This window comes from Dryobates pubescens, chromosome 3 (genome assembly GCF_014839835.1).
Source record: "Dryobates pubescens isolate bDryPub1 chromosome 3, bDryPub1.pri, whole genome shotgun sequence".
NCBI lineage: Eukaryota > Metazoa > Chordata > Aves > Piciformes > Picidae > Dryobates > Dryobates pubescens.
The window spans coordinates 39417261-39439725 of record NC_071614.1 but is presented as its reverse complement, the minus strand read 5'-3'; the positions used below and the strand labels follow the sequence as shown (position 1 = coordinate 39439725).

At 37.8% G+C, this 22465-nt stretch overlaps 1 protein-coding gene across 1 annotated transcript in view; it reads right to left on the bottom strand.

Moving 5' to 3' along the window:
* The window catches only part of SNTG2 (syntrophin gamma 2), a 190879-nt gene that overhangs the window by 69830 nt on the left and 98584 nt on the right, over window positions 1-22465 (bottom strand). Inside the window, exons 5-7 of the mRNA XM_054178651.1 lie at window positions 17445-17488; window positions 17287-17328; window positions 4856-4943 (exon numbers count right to left, since the gene is read on the bottom strand). Of these exons, the coding sequence (XP_054034626.1) occupies window positions 4856-4943; window positions 17287-17328; window positions 17445-17488 (174 nt within the window). The remainder of the gene's footprint in view (window positions 1-4855; window positions 4944-17286; window positions 17329-17444; window positions 17489-22465) is intronic.

Below are 22465 nucleotides of genomic sequence, written 5' to 3'. Positions count from 1 at the left end.
GACTTCATCTGTTTCCTTTGTTTATTCTCAGCTGTGGCTTTTTTTTTTCTTGAGAAGATTGGGTTAGGAAGGGATACCATAGGAGGGCAGATGATCTTTGCCTGAGCAATAGGTCAGTATGCTCAGAGAAGAAAAAACAAAACACAACAAAGCAACGTACCCTGTAAGATGAGAATGGGTCAGAGAGAGATAGCAAGAATATAGAAGTCTGCAGGTCACAAAATAGACTGAGATCTCCTTGGGGGTAGCAGGGAAAAGACAAGTAGGATGCTGAGGCAGGGGAAAGAAACTTTCTAAGGATCACAGGAATTTTTGCAATAACAGGAAATCACCAAACTAGATGGCAAAACCTAGAGGACTCTCTTGCAGTGGTCCAGGTAAGAAGTACTTACAAATCATTTCACATTCTTTTTGACAGAATGACTGAGATTTTTCAATTAAAAAAAGAGATATTCTACTACTTAAAAATAAAGCCTAGGCTTTAATAAAGTAACTTTAAAAACCTTTGGCTTTATAGACCTACAAAACTCTTTATTAAAGTTCTGGTTAACTCAGACTCCCATCAACAGGTGGTTGTTTATTTCACTCAGTGAATTATGCTACATCTCTAACAAACAAAGCCCTGAAAGGCAGGACAGCAGATCAATGTACATCAGTTGGTCAGCAAGACCTTATCTTTTATAATAACTAGTCTTATGAACAACACTGCTGAATGCTGCTGTAGCCCTCTTGCATACAAATAAAAGCTCATTTATCTAACTTGCTAATTATGTCATAGACAACCTCCAACAGACAAAAGAGCCCATTCCAGAAGAACAAATAAATTAAAATCAAAAGGAAACACTCCTGGTGATTTTTAATTACACTGCAAACTTTACAGCTTCAGAATACCTGGTAATTTGGTATGATTATCAGGAAGAAAAATTCTGCGGAGAGCCTCTTTTAGCATAAAATGTCCTGAAGTCTTCCCAGCAACAGCAGTTCTTATCTAAAAGGATCCTACATCCCTTCTGAACTCTGGGATCAGTATGGACTTAGCTGGAAAAAGAGTTCTTAAGGACAATACCCAAGAGCTGATGCCATAATTATTATGTATCGAGCTAACAAAAACCTCTTGTAGCCACTAATAACTTCCTGACCCAGCTCTGAAAAAGAACCTCCAAAATTCTTTTTTTCATTTTCCACAAACAAAATCTATGCTCTCCCTAGCTGACAGCGACCTTAGGGCAAACACAGCCCAGGGCGATGTCTATGTCCAATGAAGCAGACCCTGCTGGCCCATGTTAGCTTCTGATACAGGCCTGATAGCTTTTCAAGAAACAATTATCTGCCCTATGCAAAATTATGTCAAGCATTATGCAATATTGTATAAAACTGCTGCTCAAATTCCTGTGGCAATGATTATTTGTTGGTATAATTTAATTCATGATTATGAAGAGCCTCACAATAGTCTAGTAAGGGCCAAAAGTCCCAGGCAGCTGTGAGTGAGACAACACTTAACACTAGCATAGCACCCAGAGTTAGAATCTCCTCCAAACAGAAATAAGTGCCCCTTGTACCATCTTTAAGTGTCAGTTAATCAGTTCCTGTGTCTAAATCCATGCAAAACCCACTATTATTTTTCACAGTTCATGAAAGACAGAATCAACCAGATAAATGTGGTGAGAAGATATTTCCCTGTTGTGGCATCTTGTGCTTTTTGTAGCCATTTCACGAGATAGTGTAGGGACAGAACAGGTGTGAGAAGGAAGGAGGGAGGGAGATACTACTGCTAAGATGTACTTATATAATACTACTTAAGAGGAAGAGACAGTAAGTTTGTATTTGAAGTGAACAAACCACAGTATTAAAACTGTGAGGAGAGCAGCTGTTCTGACTGAATGTTTGAAGGTTGTGGGCCATGTGTCTGAGTCTTCTGGGATGCTAGGAAAGACTCAGGTACTTCAGATTTATGTATGGACACACTTAAATCTTGCCTGCTGTGTGAGTTGGGAAGTCCTTTATAGCACAGCGCAATTGCTACTTAGATTGTTATACGTGTTACCAATGTTTGATGATGAAAACTCCTTTTAGTGCACAGGCTGGTGAGAAGCTCTTGAAATCACAGAATTATAGAAACATTTAGGCTGGAAAAGACCTTTAAGACCATTAAGTCCAACTATAAGCCTAACGCTATCAAGTCTACTGCTAAACCATGTCCCTAAACACCACATATACATGTCTTCTAAGTATCTCCAGGGATGATTAAATAGAATGGGGGAGCCTGTATCAGTATAATCACAGAAACACTCAGGTTGGAAAAGACCCTCGGGATCACCAAGTCCAACCGATAAGCATCTATGCAAGTTGGACTGGAGAAATCCCGAACGCGTATCTCCCATCGCCAGTTCATTTGGAAGACCAGGAAGAAGCTTTCTTTCCTTGCCACCATTATTTACTGGGAGCTCACTGGTCTGGCTCCACACAGTCCCTGGAGTTTACCCGGCACTTTCCCTTGCAGCCCCGTAACATAGAGCACAGCCAGAGCCAGCGCAGCTTTGCTGGGGACCCTGCTGGGGACCCTGCTCCAATATTTGACAACCATTTCAGTGAAAGAATTTTTCCCAATAACCAACCTAAACCTCCTCTGGTGCAATTTGAGGCCATTACCTATCATTCTGTCACTTGTTACCACGGAGAAGACACTAACATCTGCCTCAGTACAATCTCCTTTCAGAGCACTGTAGAGAGCAATGACATTTCTCCTTGGCCTCATTTTCCCCAAACTAGACAACCCCAGTTGCCTCAGTTGCTCCTCAGAAGACACATTCTCCAGATCCTCCACCCACTGGGTTGCCCTTCTCTAGATCTACTCTATCACCTCAATGTCTATCTTGTAGTGAGGGGCCCAGAACTGAACACAGTATTCAAAATGCAGTCTCACCACTGCAGAGCACAGGGTGGGAATCACTTGTCTAGGTTGTCACTGAAGGAGAAAGAGAAGGTGCTCCAACTGTCAGAGCAGAAATTCCCCTTCAGTCCATGGGATGACCATGGTGAAGCATGCATTTCCTATCAGCTCATGAAAGGCCACATTAGACCAGATATCCACACTCCAGTCTGTGGAGGACGCCATGCTGGAGCAGGTGGATGTGCCCTGAAGGAAGCTGCAGCTTGTGGGGGACACATACTGGAGCAAATTTTTTTTTTCACTTCAGCCCATAGAGAGAACTCATGTTATGGCAGTTTGTAAAGGACAGCAGTGGGTAGGAAGGACCCAGAATGGATTAGGAAAAAAGAGTGAGAAGGAAGAGGAGATGCTGTGTTACTGACCCCAAACCCCTCATTCCCCATCCCCCTGCACCACTTTCATGGGAGGTAGAGTGGTCAAGAATGAAGCTGAGCCTGAGAAAAGGTTGGGAAGGGAAGGTATTGTTTATGTTCATTTGTCTTTGTTTCTCAGTGCCTGAATCTATTTTAATACACAATACACTTATTTAAGTTTCCCCAACTTGAGTCTGTTTTGTCCATGAGAACAGGACAATTGAGGAAAGGTGTTGACTTGCTGGAATGTGTCCAGAGAAGGGCAACAAAGCTCATGAGGGGTTTGGAGCACAAGCCCTATGAGGAGAGACTGAGGGAGCTGGGGTTGCTTAGCCTGGAGAAGAGAAGGCTCAGGGGAGACCTTATTGCTGTTTACAACTACCTGAAAGGAGGTTGTAGACAGGTGGGGGCTGGTCTCTTCTCCCAGGCAACCAGTACCAGAACAAGAAGACACAGTCTCAAGCTGCACCAGGGGAGGTTTAGGCTGGATGTTAGGAAGAAATTCTCCATAGACAGAGTGATTGCTTATTGGAATGGGCTGCCTGGGGAGGTGGTGGAGTCACCATCACTGGGGGTATTTAGAAGGAAATTGATGGGGAGCTTGGTGCCATGGTTTAGTTGATTAGATGGTGTTGGATGATGGGTTGGACATGATGATCTCAAAGGTCTTTTCCAACCTGGTCTATTCTATTCTATTCTATTCTATTCTATTCTATTCTATTCTATTCTATTCTATTCAGTGGTCTTCTTGTCTTTAACCTTGACCCAAGAAATTTTTCATTCTGTTTTCTCTCTATTGTCTGTATGAGGATTCAGAGAGAGCAGCTGGGTGGGAGTTTGGCTCTTAGCTATGGTTAACTGACCAGATGTGGCAGAGTCCAAGTATATATATGATGTCAACCAACAAGATCAAATGGCTAGTAGAACCAAGACTGAATATGGTCTATAACAGAAACTATTGATAATTAAATTACCTTATATATTATGTACACTTTTCTACTTGCATCAATTTCAAGTACCTTGAATGTTTACATTTTCTAGCCAAATGAACAACAAAAAAATTCCTTATCTGCGTTGTTCATTAACAATTTACTACTGATGCTCTTAAACTACTTAGTTGTCACACTAATTCTGCTCTCTGACAAAAATGATCAAAATATGCAAGTAATTTATGAAATATGTACAGGTAATGCTATTCATGTTTGGGAAGTGTCCTGAAAATACCTCTCAGTGAGAATGTACAGTTCAAATGTTTGCAAACACTATTTTATTGTATTCAGGCAAAGCTTCTGCAGAAAAACTTCCAGACATTACCCATGACTGTACTGCATTTTAATGAGGTTTTCAGTTTTATCTTGAATAAACTATACAGAAGCACTCATGCAGTATGCATTATATTCTTGTATGTCGAGCAATAAAATACACACACAATTTTCTGTTTCTTCCTGCAAAACACTCAAAGATTGAATTCCTATTTCTGTCACTGTCATCTTATCACAAGAATACTGCAAAGAGGAAAATAAATTACTACTATCTGTTAATTTCCTCTTACCTAATGGGAGCTTTAAAAATGATGGAGCTTCCCTGAGGTACTGAACAGTGATGGTAACTTCATCGCCAGCATTTCGCAGTAGGTGTACCTGTCAGTGTGACAAATAACAGCTACTTTAAAATGAAGAACCACTAGTCACGGAAAACACATTACTTATAATGAAATCAACAGCTTTGCTGATCTATAAGAAACTCTGTGTGAACATTTCTTACTTGGAATGAAGACTATCTTTAGGGTCAAGCCACACCAGCAATAGTTAAGAGTAGGCAAGACCAATGGAATTACTTTAATAAAAAATTTGGTGTGCAACTTTATTTTATATATCAGCTGAACACAACATCTACAAATAAATTCATTTTATAAAGCTGGCATAGAGAAGTATGGAAATATGTGTTTACGTAGACTGAATACATTAATTATGTGTATACACATAAAGATATATATTGATACACCATAATTATCTAGATTGTAAGTATTTGGTTCAATTCATTTAGATGACAGATTAAGAACATTTTTATGTTTCAAATATAGTCTTGATTTTTGTGACTGCCTTCATTATCTCTAAGTATTTTCTAACCAGAAGGGAACACGTACGTACACACACACACACACAACCATGTGTAGACATGTGCATTAAAATATCAGAATTTAATTAAAGGTGTAGCACTAACTACTGCACAAGGAGCTTTAAATAGCATCTTTGATGGAACTCGACTCCTGTTATAGGGCAGAGATATTTCCTAGTTTCATATCTATGACACTCAGGACAGAGAATTTTATTTGGCTTGTATGCAACTGCAGCCCTGATCACATTTGTCAAAAATGGAAACTAGTGCCTGTGGCCTCTAGTCTGAGCACAACTAGAGCATGCATGTATCAATTAGAAAAGTAACTAATCACAGCAAACTCTTACAGACATATTTATTGGTAGATCTGTTTGCTGTTCTATTTACTAGTGACCACAGATCACTGAGAGTGAATGACAGTGGTTTGCACTCATTGAATTAGGAAAATCAGCTCTGAGGGCAGAGCTCAGTGAGGTCAAGAGAAAGCAGAAAACAGGCAGTCTGAGCAGATTAGTGAGCGTGAGACATGAAGGTCCAGAAGCAAAGAGGTTGGGGATGCATAAGGATTTTTTTTTTTTTAAAAAGCATTCACTATTGGACTGTTGCCTTACAATAGCATTAATATAAAAGGACAGTGATAAAAGTGAGTTGTGTGGATTTAAAAAAAATAATTTGATTAAATATATTTACTGGAGATATCTGTGTGTGTACACTTACTTGCGTGTTTACAGTTTTGGAGGAGAAAAGGGCATCAGATGAAGCACTTGTTTTTCATGCTGGCTCTAATTTGTGGATTTGGTGTATCTCAAAGTGCATTCACCAAACCACAATTTATTATGCTTCTCTTCTTCACACATATTTCTCAAGAACAGAATGGAGATAATGATAAAAATATAAATAGGAACTTCTAGATCTCACTTTGATAACTACAGTCTAGACTCTACAGAGAAAAATATGACTCATATTTTAGGAAAACCAAATGAACTTTGTTGCTTCATTTTCAGTGTCAACACCCATTTTAGGGAAAGTCTATACACTGACAGGCAGGCAAATCAATGTCACAATTTATGGCTGATGTGCATTCTCTTAAAATTGTGGTGCCTTATTGTTACCGTGGTTTGTTCTAAACCTAAACCCACACTTCAATATTCACACTGCTCAGAGACTTAGACAGGGGCTTGGCTGTAAAAGTTCTGACTTATTATAGACCAGAACTGTAACAGCAATTAAATTGAAAAGGTGCATGGCTCTGATTAATTAATTCCTGCATATGGCCCTTTAGCCAAGACCTATTATGAGAGCAAGAGACACATCATTTAACTTTAGCCATCTACAAGATTCAACTCTAAATTAGTTGTTGATTTTTTTTTTCTGTAGAAGTCAGTAAAGATCCTAGGATAAAAAAGGAATTTTCACCCACAGGAGTCTCTCTTTGAAGAAGAGGAGTCTGGATGATAACCTTACACTTCAAACATCTGAAGCTGGATGAAATGAAATACATTCTTGCATCTACAGATGAAAATTAAATACCTAGCTCAGGCTAAAAGTCTGAAGCAAAAATTCTGAAGTAAAAGAAAGTGAATTTCCTGATGAATGTCTGAGCTTGGAAGTACATGTGTTTCACAAATAAAATACTTGCAATTCACAAAAAGTGCAAGTCTTGGGTACAAGCCTGTAATGCAGCAGGCAAACAACCATGAAGATGTAGTGAAATATATGAGAATTAGATCATAACATAATGTCAAAAGGTCAGTTAAATCTAGAGAACTGTAAGTTTTAAAAAAAATTAAGCACTTCTAATGAAAAGGGAACAATAATCCTTAATGCTTAAAATGCCTCCTAGACTAAAGTATGGTTGGAAGTGGTGTTCTGAAACTTGGCAGTTTCAGCTCAACCCATATGAAAAATGTGATACTGTGCTTTTCTATGTATGAGTAGGCAAGGAAGATGCATGAAAAATAGACATCATACTACAAGTAGTCTTTAAAATGACAGTGAAAGTTAAGTGACTTTAAAATAAAAAGTTTACAAAATTAAAATTGGACTGCAGACAGTATTGGAAAAGCTTAAAGTACAATTAAGTTAGCTCAATATGAGAGGCACTTCTCTATTTACCATTGATCAATTACAAAGTGATTTCCAATAAATAGTTCTGATTTTTGTATCTTCCTTAGCTTCAATGCACCCTAATCTCTTCCTTAATGTTTAATTGGCTACTCCAAAATTAGCATTTGTGTCTGAACAATTTATACAAATATGATAGGAAAATGCCAGGCAGTGCAGGCTACAGAAATTTTCACAGGTTTAAATTAAACTGCAGTTTCTCTTGGTTAGCACTCAATTAGCACTTTTATTTCTACCTACAAATACAGTAAAAGATGTATTTTACAACATCTCAGTATTAGTATTAGTTCAAAAAAATAACACTGCTAAAGCATGATATAATTACCAGGAATTATATGAGGGGGGGGGGGGGAGGGGGCTAGCAACTATTTATTTATTTTAAAATTGTGTATGTTTGAGTTTTTTACTTAATTACACACTTTAGTCCATGTTTAAGCATTGTTTTGAAGTGAAACAAACATCTGGGATATGAAAGATGCTGCTTCCACATACTTTGCATTGTAAAACACATTTTGAGCCAAATCAGTTGTTTCCTGAGGCAATGGAAGTTTAAAATTCACTTAAGGCTGACTATTACCTGAACAATGAACACCCAGCCCTGAGAAAGGACTTTTTCCATCCTTCCTAAAATTACAATAATGTAAGAGCATTACAGGGACTTCCCTCTATAAATTCAGGTCAGTTTCAACTGTGCTATAATTGAAAGGAGTTCAAAGTCACAGAAGTCACAATTTGAAAATAAACAAGATGTTGTATTGCTTATCTTCTCTTACCCATTACTTGTAAAATGCAATAGTTGTCTCAGGTATCAAAAAAATATGACACAAATTACCAGAAAGCAAACACAGTTCTTAGATGGAAATTATCTGAAATCATTACTGACACACCTGGTATGTCACACACTCCACGATCAAAGTGCCGCTTTGAATTCAAGCACACATACACAAACCTGACTGAGCATGACTAGAAATGCATACGTTTAAGAATCTTTTGAAATGTAAACATTTCTAGTCCCAAATGCAGGCTTTTTCTAGCAAACAAATTGTAGCTGTCTAACCCTCCAGGTTCACATTCTTCAAATTGTGTAATCTTTCCAGATTACAGTTATGTGTTTGTGTTTATACAAATTCCAGTTGACACTGATTGTGCAAAAAGACTAAATGGAAGTTCTCATGTAGCCATTACTTTTCCAATTGTCTTTGTCAGTTTTTGTTTGTATTCATAATATACCTGTGGAGTTCTCAGAAAAGGCTTTTATCTGTCTCTGAGGAGAGATATACCAGTCAGAAAACTTCTGCCATTGTCTGCAGGCAATGGTATGAAATGATGATGAAGTTAATTTCATCTGGCCGACCAACAATATTTAATGAAGGCTGTCTTATGCTACTGAGTGCAAAAGCTAAACCAGAAGCTTTTAAAGTTATCAAACCCAGCAGGTTGTATATTCCATTCTCTTATTTAAAAATGGCTGACAGTTTGGACAATGCTTCCTTTTCTTCTGACAAATTTCTCCACAATGATCCTTTTGTACTAAGTCTTATTACTCTAATAGACATTCAACAGACATCCAGAGTTAATATGTGACTAAATGCATGAAGCACTGAGAATTTCTTTTGGTTTCTACACATTCACTGCTGAAGTACAAAACAGAAGTCCTAGACCTATGGACTGATAAGCTCAACAGACCACCCTGTGATTTGTATAAAGCATAAAATTTATTTGTAATCATCTATATGGTCACCAGTTCAGGCTTAAATAACTGGAGAAACTTGAAAATAAAAAAACCCAAACAAACAACCAAAACCAAAACCAAACATTCTTCTTTTACACTGAATTCCTTAAACCATCTAGAAGAACATAACACAGTAATAGGAATACTTAAAAGACACAAAATTCAGCATTGTTTCACAGTAATTGTACCCTGTTATGTCAATCTTTAATGCTTTGGCCTCCACATCAGCCCCAAGCATGAAAGAGCTACTATCACCATAAACCAGCAGATCATCTGCAATATTAAGTACATATCAAAAAGAAATTTGCATTGGGAAAACTCTCATACTGAACCTTCTGAACACTATCTCAAGACTCCTGCCTATATACCAGAGTGGGAGGGGTTGGAAGTGGCCTCTGAATATTAGGTAGTCCAACCCCACCTGCTAGAGGAGGATCACCTAGAGTAAATCACAAAGGAACATGGCCAGGTGGGCTTTGAATGCCTTCAGAGAAGAAGACCCCACAACCTCTCTGGACAGCCTGGTCCAATGCTCTGCCATGCTCAAAGTGAAGATTTTATATATTTTTTTTAATGTTTACAAGGAACCTCCTGTGATTTGGTTTATGTTCATTGCCCCATGTCCTGTCATTGGACACCACCTTGTAATTGTGCTACTGTACAGACCAGTATCTATTCACCACAGGTCACCATAAAGTATATTCTCTGCTGGAAAAAAACCAACCGCATTCTACTTCATGAAGGGAACATCAAATCTCATTGACATGTTACAGTCTTCTGAAGGATCAGTTTCTCCTCTTCCAGAGTCAAGATTACAGCCAGTGCCATATTTCCTTAAGTAACAGGGCTATACTTCTTTCCATTAGACCTTTTACTAATACCACATTAGACAAAACCCAACAAGAAAAGAACAAAAACAACCAAACAAAAAAAGCAAACAACTTTTGATCTACTTATCCAATTCTTTAGTGGTTTTGATACAATCTGCTAACTTATTTGTTATCTGAAGCATATGAATACAATTCTGTTTGTATAATGTGGAGTAAGCAAAGATGCCATTATCTGCTTTAATTCAGTGGCTGAACAAACGTGCCTGAAATATTAGTGACAACTATAAGGCACTGTGATCTAACACTTGTTTAGATCACATTCCTATTAGGTCAATGGCTTTGTGAAGAGAAACAATACTTATATCCAGCTCATACAGTGATCTCAAAAGAGTTGATCAATCATCGCTGTGATCATAAATACAACCATCGTATTAATGAGTTAATTTTATGTGGGTGTAAGCCCTCTATATTACACATTTTCCTTTCCATTTCAGGAAATTTACAAAATGAAAAATAATTGAGTTTCACTTACATAAACAGAGTAACTCTGTGTTGTAGTATGGGTTAGGTGTTTGATCACCCTAGAGCACAGCTTCCAGGCCAAGATGGTAGCAGGCGAAGATGTTTATTATGTTACACAGCAAATTATATACTCCATCAGAAGGCATATGTGTCACATCTTAATTGGTTATTTTCTACTGGTGTGTATGTAATTAAGGCACACAATAGGTTAAAATAATAAAACAATATTCTAACACACCCAACCAAATTCTGCTAAGTTTCTCCCTTCAGTTACAAGATGTTTACATTCTTTTCTATGTCAAGAGACCAAACAAAGCTGTTCCAAAGCTATCCGAAAGCAACCCTTCTCCTACATCTTCCCCTTTTTCTAATAAAACCACACTTTTTGATCGACCTTTCTAAAATTCTTTGCATACATAAAAGCAAACAAGGTAAAATTAACAATACTGCAAAAGCAATTAGCTCATTCTAAAACAACTGGCATAATATAAGGGTAAAGTTAACAAGAATTCCAGCTATACTATAATAACAAGCATACATTCCTTTCCACTTACAATTTCAAGACACAAACAGGACAGTTGCTTATTTCAGATAGAAAAGTTTCATCCCACAGTTTTGAACTTCTTTGTTACCTGCCTGATCTCTTAAAGGAGAACTTAGAACTTGCTAGTTCCAATACGTACATTTCCCTTTTCTTATTAATAAAGAAGATTTGATTAACCATACCAGTTGTAGCCTGAACACATTGTACACAGGGATTAAGATATAAAGACCTACAAATTCAGCAAACCCAGTCTTCAGCACTGTCTTTTACAATCTGCCTCAAAGGCATGAATGTTACACCTATGCCTTTTTCTAAGATGGTCAAAAATCATAGAAATGTTTAATGTCAGCAAGGTCTTCCCTTGATCTGTGAGGGTAGGGCTGGCCAGGCTCTACCTCCACAGATAAGGAAAATACCTGCAGGCAGACAGCAAGAGTGAAAAGGCCCCTTCACTGGGTCAGAGATAACACCCTGAATGTTTGTAATTCTGCCCAATGTAAAATTGAACATAACACAATAATCCACTTTTACTGATACTAACATACTGATGTCTTGATGCTCTGTTTTTCCTAAGGAAGGGTACTGAGTCCTATTGTTCCTAACTTTGCCCTAATGTTGTTTCTTTTTCTTTTGAATGTCTCCCAACTAAAGCCTCCAAAATGTTTATATCCTTCATAATTTTTTTAAATCACACTTAAAACCACACATAGAATAGTTAAAGCATGTTATGTTCTCAAACTTTTATTTTTTCTTGTGACATCATATCTGAATAATCAATTACTAATTCTAATAGTGTATGATAATTACCATATGCTTAACATGTTTATTATTATTATTACTTGATATACCTTATTATAACTACTAAACACTTATCATGAGTACTCAATTTTCATTATGCTAACTATTAAAACTTAACTACTAAAACCATCAAAATAACAAATTTCTGAAGTCCCTTACAATCAGAAATTATGCTAAAATCATTACTCATATCAGGGCGGGCTGCAGCATCCATTGGAGGCATGGAAAGTCTCATAAGTTTGCTAGAAGTTGTCAAATTCTCACCCATAGATAACAAGCAAGTCCCAGGGGGACGTGATAGCAGCAATTCTGATCTTAATTGATGTTTTTTGAGCCTCCTGCCATGGATGGCACCACCACTCTGAAATTTGAGATGGCTAGAGCAGAAGCCATTGCTTCCTCCTCACTCCATACCTCTGTCCATGCTGTTGGAAAGATCAAAGGCTGAGGGAGAAGCTGCGACAGCCTCTGTTGTCAAAGTTTCTGGATGTTGATGCATGCAAGCTGTTAGCACATCACTTACAACAGCATTTCTTAAGGCACACAAAAGTTTCTGGCAATCAGTGTTTTTCACTTGCTTCTCCAAGGTAGGTTCAACCTCAGACATTGCTCTAATTTCTCTGATCTCACTCTCCTTTTTTAGCAGAGTCCCAAAACTCAGATCCCTGGATCATACACTGTTCTTTTCATGGAAGAGGAGCAGTGCTCAGCAGCTGAAAAGAGCATCTGCTGAAAAGCAGAGGTACTGATAGATTTCTCATGTTGCTTAAAGAGTTTCTGAAAGGCTTTTAGGACAGTTATCTCCCCTCAAGTCATACTATTGGCTTAAAATGTCCGTTTTGTCTGCAACTAAAACATGTTGAAGGGAGTTATAGCTCTTTTTTCAAGATCTAAGTAAAGACTCTGAATATTGCTCTCTCTTCTTTTGACATCTTATTCCCCATTATGTGCTCGCCAAAAAAAAAGAGGCTCCAACCCCCCTACAATTACCCCAACTGCTCACCTCTGCCTCACAGCCTGCGGCTCTTCTTTTTCTTCAGTTTCTTCTTCCCCTCCCTCCCCCTCTCCACCTCCAGAGGTGCCTTTAATTTTTTCTTTATTTATCTTTTATTTTTAATGTCCACGCCTATACTTAAGCTAAGTTGGGGACTGTCACTAGCCACTGGACTCTCCTTCCACTGGACAAAAACCTTTAGCAAGCCTCATAGAGACCAACCACTTCAAGGCAACCATTTAATGATGGCAGCAAGTACCATCTCCACAAACCTTGTGAAGCCAAGATTTTGTTGTTGATGCAAGTTGGTTTCGTTATCTGTAGTTGCTCAGGGTGCACCTCGCGGGTCACCATTTGTTGTAGTATGGGTGTAGGTGCTCAATCACCCTAGAGCACAGCTTCCAGGCCAAGATGGTAGCAGGTGAAGATTTTTATTATATTACACAGCAAAGTTATATACTCTATCAGAAGGCACATGTGTCAGATCTCAATTGGTTATTTTCTACTGGTGTGTGTGTAATTAAGGCACACAATAGGTTAAAATAATAAAACAATATTCTAACACATCCAACCAAATTCTGCTAAGTTTCTCCTTTCAGTTACAAGATGTTTACATTCTTTTCTATGTCAGAGACCAAACATAGCTGTTCCAAAGCTATCCAAAAATAACCCTTCTCCTACAACTCTGGTCTTTGACAAACACATTTAATTAATCTACTCAACAGAACAAAGGGGTACACTAGCTCTTAATTAGCTTTCAGTTTGGTGCTCTGAGTAACATTGAGTTAGAATAGATAGCACTCTAGCTCTTCAAAGCCTGATGAAACACTGATGGTCACCTAGCACAAAACATTGTTTAAATGGGCAAAGAAAGATGTGGGAGGGCAAAATGAGGAGAAGATATTGCTTCAGAGCAGCTAAGCTCAACCAACAGGGAAACCCAGCATGGCAACCAAAAATGAAGACATAGACTAGCCTGTGCACAGGATGCAAGGATCAAAAGAAGCAAGAGTGGACAGGTCTTCCTAGCAATTGTCAGGGATAACAAGGAACACTGCATGGCACTGCTCCTGAGGCTATCAAATCCCACTTCAAAACTAGGCAACTACTTTTTGTACCAGCACTTTCAAAAACTCTTCAGACTTATCCACGGCAGTTTACATCTTTTTGCTCTTATTCCAGTGCTGCTCTTCACACGAAATATTTGGTCTCCTTCCATGCTGCTCAGAGATAACTAACTGAAAGCTGATGGTTTATGTAGTCTCTGAACCCTACACAGAACATAGAGGCAGGATTTCCTATTTTCCAATGCCTTAACATGCTTACATAGGAGAGAGGCATATTTTCCAAGAAAATAGTTCTTGAAGTTCTGGATCTGTGCCATAACACAAGTTTAAATACATCCACTCTCATTCAACAAAAAGTCATAGGAATTCATGGATCCCTGAGACTGCAAACTGAAAGCTTTTAAAAAGAAAATAATTAAAACCCCAGGATTGGTCAGACCTATTCATAAATATATATTTCACTTTAGAAGTTTATGCCATGTTTATGTGCAAGTGCACACACTCTGGGCCGCTGTAATCCAACACATGAGATGAGGAATATTAACCTTCTGACAGGCAACAGATAAGTGTATCATAATTTACATATTTTATCTACAAATATCTAGAATCTTCTGCTAAAGAAATGACTCCTTCAAGCTGAAAGCTTAGGGTCATGAAGTGAACCCTTCTTTTTGAAGCATTTATTTTTAATTGCAAACCCACCATATTCAAATAGATTTTTGTTTGGGGTAAGAAATTTCAACAGTTATTTCATAAAAATTTAATGACATAATCTTGATACAAATAAAATAAACCATCTTCACTCTTTCAGGAATTTCAGCAATAGAATAACATCTTAGATCTCATAGAATGATCCCATTCCTCTACTATCTGACCCATTTATCTAGCTCCACTCTGATTTTGATATCAGGTTGTGATATTAGAAAAGTCACTCTTGCAGAATTATCTCCTGGCCCACTGAGATCTCTCCTCTGTCCAGAGCTTTCCTCAATCATATGGGCTACAGTTGTTCCAGGAAGTTTTGCTTAACGTTTCTACTGAATTTGCATGTACAGTGCAAAGAATTCATTATGCTTTCCTTATGACCATACCATAGCTGTATTACAACAGTTCTGGAGTGCTTCTTGGTATCGAAACCCAGTCCTTAAGGGATATAACTTACTATTTTGCAGGGAATAATGTTCAGGAAGTTTAGAGTTTTCTTTGTGTGGTAACAATAGAAGCAGCAAAAGAGTAGTTCACCAAAACACAATAGGTCTGCTTCTGTGCTTTACTGAGATGGTCTGTAATTATTCTAGAAATCCAGTGTGATGGTATTAATCATCACCGAGAAAGGGACTGCAAGATGATGCAGCTGCACTTTATCTTGACCTAGACAGAATACCTCCAAGTAATGAAAGCAAGTTTAGTTCCTTTGTCCATGTAATTTCGTTCTTGCTGATAAGACTGTCAGAGCCCATGTCATTTATGGTTGCTACAGATGCTATTTTGAGATATGGCTGTCAGTGAATTGACTGAGAACTGCCAATACACAGGCAATGGGGTGAGTTATAATTTTTATATACACTCCCTTGCAATGCAGACAGGAAAAGCACTGCATGTGGAATGAAGGTGAACTGGCTTTATCCACATACAGTTGAACTGATAAATGAAATAAACCAGTTAAAAACTAACCACTACTCAATAAATTATTTTAGTTTGCATTAGACCAAACATTGTGATAAACTGTATTTTGAAATCACATGGAATAACTGAAAGAGCAAAAGAGGAATCCTTGTCATCTCAATTTAAACAATTTTTCTTTCAAGCAAATAAACTGACTGAAAGACCCTGGTCCATTTCTTGAGCATTCATTTTTACCATGAAAATGAGTGCAGCAGTGAGAGCTAACATTGTGCGAGGAATAGTCATTATAATTCCATTCTTCAATCTCAAGATTCCTCTAAACTGAACATCACCAGATTCTAAAGCTCTGCAGAAACAGCAACTGGATTTCAAAGCATGCTGTACATCTGTGTTCCAGGGGCCTTTTCAGTGTGTCACAGCAATCCACACATACTGGTTTTCCCATGAAAATCAAGGCACAATGTCTGTACATATATATATATATATATATAAATATATATACAGCTTTTTATTTATAGATATAAATTTATTGGCAACCCCTGAATGATTGTGATCACCCAGAGGACATTTCATAACTTATGAGCAGCATCATAACAAAGTAATGCACATTTTCATATTTTCACCATTCATTCTGAAATAATTAAGTCCTTTTAATTTTTTTCTTTGCATTCCATTGAATTTTCATAGCAAGAAGCCCAATGTATAGTTTACAGGGGAAAAAACAAACAAACAAAAAAATAAAAGAAAAGAAGAGGAGAGGTTCGGAGAGGAAAGGTTCGGAGAGGAGAGGTTCGGAGAGGAGAGGTTCGGAGAGGAGAGGAGAGGTTCGGAGAGGAGAGGTTCGGAGAAGAGAGGAGAGGTTCGGAGAAGAGAGGAGAGGTTCGGAGAAGAGAGGAGAGGTTCGGAGAGGTTCGGAGAGGAGAGGTTCGGAGAGGTTCGGAGAGGAGAGGTTCGGAGAGGTTCGGTTCGGAGAGGTTCGGTTCGGAGAGGTTCGGTTCGGAGAGGTTCGGTTCGGAGAGGTTCGGTTCGGAGAGGAGAGGTTCGGTTCGGAGAGGAGAGGTTCGGAGAGGAGAGGAGAGGTTCGGAGAGGAGAGGTTCGGAGAGGAGAGGTTCGGAGAGGAGAGGAGAGGTTCGGAGAGGAGAGGTTCGGAGAGGAGAGGTTCGGAGAGGAGAGGTTCGGAGAGGAGAGGTTCGGAGAGGAGAGGAGAGGAGAGGTTCGGAGAGCAGAGATCATTGATCAAACTGACATAGTCCCCATTCTGTGAAGAGGAGTTGCACTCTGATGAACAGAATGGAGGTAACCTACTAGAAATTTGCATTTGTGCCTTATTTTGTGCTTTGAAACATTTTTTTATCTAAAGGATATTAAAAAACAAAAAAAACCAACCAATGACAGAGACTCAACTTTGGAACAGTATATTTGTGTCACACGTGCATGTGTCTTACTATGAAAGAGTGTCATGGTAGATGCAGAAACTATATCAAACAGTGAAAATTGAACTGTTAATAATCACACATATGAGAAACCTGACAATAAGTAAACAAAAGTAAACTATGTGGCAAGGCTAGAGACAAAACAGTATGGACACAGAACATTCTACATTAAAAAAACAAGTGGAATGACTTACCACTTCTTCATGAGTAGCACTTTCTACATTTATACCATTAACCTAAAAACAGATACAATAGGAAGAAAATTATTTGCAATGTATAAGTTAGTGTAAAGAAATAAACCAAAAAGCAAGAATGAAACAAATGTCTGTGGACAAAATGAATATTTACTGACCTGTATTATGGCATCTCCTATAAATAACATTCCTGTTTGGTCAGCTGCGGGATTACAGAAGGAGTACATTTTAATTGAAAGTAGTACTGCAAAATAACACTATATACTCTCCAGCAACTGGTTTAGCATGCTGCTTGCAACCCTCATTTGAAACTGATTTTGTTGTGAAAATAACAATGGCACAGCAATCACTATTCATCCTACAAAGGTAATAGATTCCTGGCAATTTTAAACAAATTAAGAGAATTATCCTCCATGTGTAAAGAACTTATTGAATATAGAAGACAAATGTAATTTCTCACTAATGAAGGATTTCATTAAATTACGTGGAAAGCGTGAATCACACTTTTCATTATTCCCCCACAAATGGGAAACAGGAGTTTCTAAAACTACTTAGCAAGTCTTTTCCCCTTGACCAAATTTACAGGGACTTAATTAAAGAGGTTGTGCCTAGAATTTAATGCTACTCTTTAACATGATGTTTGAGTTACCTTTGTTCAAGTTACCTTTGTTCCCAGGAATAACAAAATACATTATTCAGGCTGCAATTTGCAGGTTTCCTTCATTACGGAGTTAATGGAAATAACGTAATGAAACTGCAAAGAATTCCACACACATACACATGACATTTTGGAGGTGCATTCTCTAGCTTCTAAATTCTGTACTTCTGGGGGGATTTTGAGGATTTTTATGTCTTGGAAAGTGTTACTTAAATGAATTTGATCCTGCAAAGACTGATATGACTCAATCAGGCATATTAGTCTTCCCATATGATTTTATAGGGTGAGAGTTTAAGGCTTTGAAGAATGCCCCAAAAAAAATTAGCAAAGACAGAATTTTGAGAGATGGAAATAGAGGCATAAAAAGAAAAAATGCATAGTGTATTGCCACCATTTCTGCAATACAGATGTTGCCACTCCAAATGTACTTTTTGTACGAAATTGCCTTTTTAGTAATAAAATTATCTTTCTAATAGATCAGGTGTAAGTTACTAGCTTATCAGTCTTACTTTTATCAATATTTAAGAAAGATTTCACAATTTAATTTAAATTCCATGCTGCAAGTTGTACTGAATGTCTTTATTCCACTTCTTATCCTGCTTTGTAATAGCTGGCATAGAAAAGATACATCCATTTACAGGAAAGCAACTGAATTCAAGCAGCTCCAAAACATCATGAAGCAATTTGAAATAACCTATACTAGCTATATACGTTGCTAAAGATACTGGATGTTGGCTTTGGCATCTCAATACTAATCTTCTGTTCAAGGTGTTTGTAATACATATGCCAATTGTGAAAAACACACGTGAAGAATTAATATTAATTCAATGCTTATGTTAGGCCTATTGGGTTGCTTTAGGAACTGGAGAGATAAGAGAAGGGTGTGTTAGACATTCAAATTGCAGGAAAGCGTAGAAAGGATAAAGTCAAAGGGTACGTGCCTTGCCCAGTGTGTGTGATTGTCTCAGAATGGAACGGAAAACATTTGACCGTGTCTGTATTAGCAGGTGATAAGACAGAACTGAGAACAAAGTAGTTGCTGTGGTTCCTTATGCCCACACTGTATGGATTTCAGGGATTTTAACTCAGACCAGTGTTCCAGTCTGAATGCTTCTACGTAATTCAGACATGGCACTTCAGGGAACTGTTTAAGGGCCATGGTGGTATTAGGTCAACAATTGAACTCAATAATCTTAGAGGTCTTTTCCAACGGAACCAATTCTGTGATTTTATGTACAACTCCACTCAGATTTGAGTCTGTAACTAACCTGATGTCCCTGATGTCATTTGATCACAATACAATTTCACTCATTTTCTATTGAGTACTTGAATCACACACACACCCCAAAAAAAACCCCAAAAAACAAAAACCAACAGGCACTACGTCCCCTGACACTATTAGGGATGCATAAAGATGTGCTTCTTAAAACATAGTGATGCCTATTGACCTTACAGACCTCTCAATCCATAACCTTAACTTTAAATATATGCTTAAATATTTCACTGTGTAAAGAAAAATCTAAAGGAATAGTTAAACTAGGCAAAGTAAAAAGACTGGAGAAATTGGTGTATACAAAAGAGCCTTCTCAAAGTTATCAGGATGTATTTTTCCTTCCACTTCAATGAACTCTACATAACCACAGCCATGACTGTAAAAATACACCTGCTGCAATTTGCCCCCTTTGTTTTTTAATTTTAAGACAAGCAGTTTGACATTAAAAATGTCTGTGCTGTAAAGCACAACCATATTAAACACTGAAAACTGCCTTGTTATGGAAGCATTTAGAACAGAACACATTCTTAAAAAAAAAAAAAATCCCAATACTCCAAACTTCTAATTTTGACCAGAAAGTTTTAGTTTAGTTTTCTTCCTCTTTGTAAGTGCCCAGTTTGCCATGTAAAGGGAAGTGTTACATCAAATGCCCATGCCATTATTCTAATGTGTCAGGTTCCCCACATTAAATTAAATGGCAGATAAGGAACTGGGACTTCTGTGTCACTCTTTAGGCCTGCGAAAAGTGAAGCACAAAGAAATCATTTCATGTTCTTAGAAGTACTATATCTACCCATGAAAAAGTCACTGCCAGATCTAAGCATATACAAACACAAAGCACTGAAGCTCAACACATTCTGAGTACTGATTCAGTGTAAGAGATGCACTAGATGAGAGATGTGAGACTGGTATTGGACATAGGAATAGGCAAGGAGCACAGATTTAGAAAAGAGAACAATGGACCTTATGTGAATTAAGGAGTAGGATAGTCAGAAGTAGTAAAGAAATTGCCATTAATCTTCTTCAGCTCCTGGTGAATGTGTTAATGGCAGAATGATTCTCCTGTTGAGTCACAGATGATCGGTGAATATAAAAAAAAAAAAGCAGCTACTCTGGGAATAGGTTATGGAACAGGGCTACCAGGATGATTAAGGGACTGGAGCACCTGTCCTATGAGGAGAGGCTGAGAGCCCTGGGGCTTTTTAGTCTGGAGAAGAGAAGACTATGAGGGGATTTAATAAAGGTCTATAAAATATCTGAGGACTGGGTGTCAAGAGGGAGGGGACAGGTTCTTCTCAGTTACACCCTGTGACAAGACAAGGGGCAAAGGATATAAACTACAGCACAGGAAGTTCCACCTCAACATGAGGAAGAACTTCTTCACTGTGAGAGTCTCAGAGCACTGGAATGGGCTCCCCAGAGAGGTTGTGGAGTCTCCTTCTCTGGAGACTTCCAAGACCCATCTGAATGCGTTCCTATGTGACCTGTGCTGGATTCTATGGTTCTGCTCTGGCAGGGGGGCTGGACTCGATCTCTGGAGGTCCCTTCCAACCCCTAACATCCTGTGATCCTGTGACTGTTGAAAAGCTGACAACATCCCACAGAAGAGAATTTTCACTGGCATTTTGTACGGCTGCATCGAATGTATCATATCTGCAAAACTGACACAAGACAAAACTGGTCTGGCCTGGCAAGAGAGAACTGATTTATCTTCAGCTTAAGCTATATAGAAAACACCACAATCCGCAAAGTGCACCTTCCAAAGAGAACATTCACCACAAAACCCTATAGAACTAAAGTACAATTTCCAGTAAGACTTTATATTTTAAAATAGTTGTGAAGAAACACAAATAATCTTTTGCTGGAAGCTGATCTTCTTCACATGCATAATAATTTCACCATTAACATATTGTTTGAAGACAATTTCTTTAAACAACAGAAAAGCATGATTCAGCAGCAGAAACCTAATGCACAAATATTTAGAGACACACACATTTAAACCCTCATTTTGGGAAAGTCCATAAACAACTGCCTAAATCTAGAGCTGGACAGCTAATGTACTATCTCTGGGATTTTTAACTGAACCAAAAGGAATGAAAAAAAGAATTAAATTGATCTAAAATTGGAGCACTTTGTTTTTCTCTGTTAAAAATGAGTATTAGATTCATGAAGCTCTTAAACCCCATTAAAAAAAAAAAGGCAACAAAAAAAAAAAAAACACAAACCCAAAGCAAACACCATAAGTTCTACAATGAAACATAATTTCCAAGTGAAACTTACAAGTATTTAATCCCAAATTTCATTATACCCAGAAGTTATTAATTATTTTAATGCATTTCATTATATGCAGTGAAGAATGTTTCGGTGGCTGAAATGTTCTGAGTTCATTCCAATCCTGCCAGGGTATACAACATCCCCAGTCAAAAATGGATTAAACACTTACAATAGATTTTTCCGTTACACCAGAATGTGGGACACAAGTCACTTATTTCCCACCTAGAAGGTGGGAAAATACTTTAATTTTTAAATGAGTTTTGGCTCTCAAGAGTGGTCATTTTTTGAAACTAGCAAAATGAAAGCTATCTAAGATTTATTTACTTTTACTTAACTATCTTCACTGTATCTCAGTGAGCTAAACTCACTGTTCTGTTTCACCACGCCTGCTTGTCTGACTCTACACGTGATAGGAGATGTGAACAGAGCTCACAGCAGTAGCCAGTTTACTACAACAGGTCTCACAAAAACAGAAAGTTGCAGAACTATTAAGTTAGCAACACAGCATAGAAATTTGACTGCTTGATATTTACACAATCAAAATTTCCAATACTCTATGCAGTAAGTCACTTGGATATATGATGAGGTTAGATTTCAATGTCCATGTGGTCTTAGAGTCTCCACCCTTTAGATTCCACAATTTCGTAAAGATTCTTAAGTAATTATAAATGCAAATAGGAGATAGAAAAATGTGAACACATGAAAGCTCATAACTACACATATATTGCATATAAGGATTCTTTCAAATACATTTAAGAGATCTGACAGATCATCCTATGGATTCACTGCACAACAAGTAAGCCTAAATGATCTGATTCTTTCAAAGTTCAGAATATTCAGTTATCCATCTCTAAGAATAGGACTCTACATCTATTTGACTAACTGTACTGCAGTCTTTACTGCAAATAAACTGTTAATACTAATTGAAACACATATATAAAAATAACATACAGCTAGAAGCCATTACACCAACT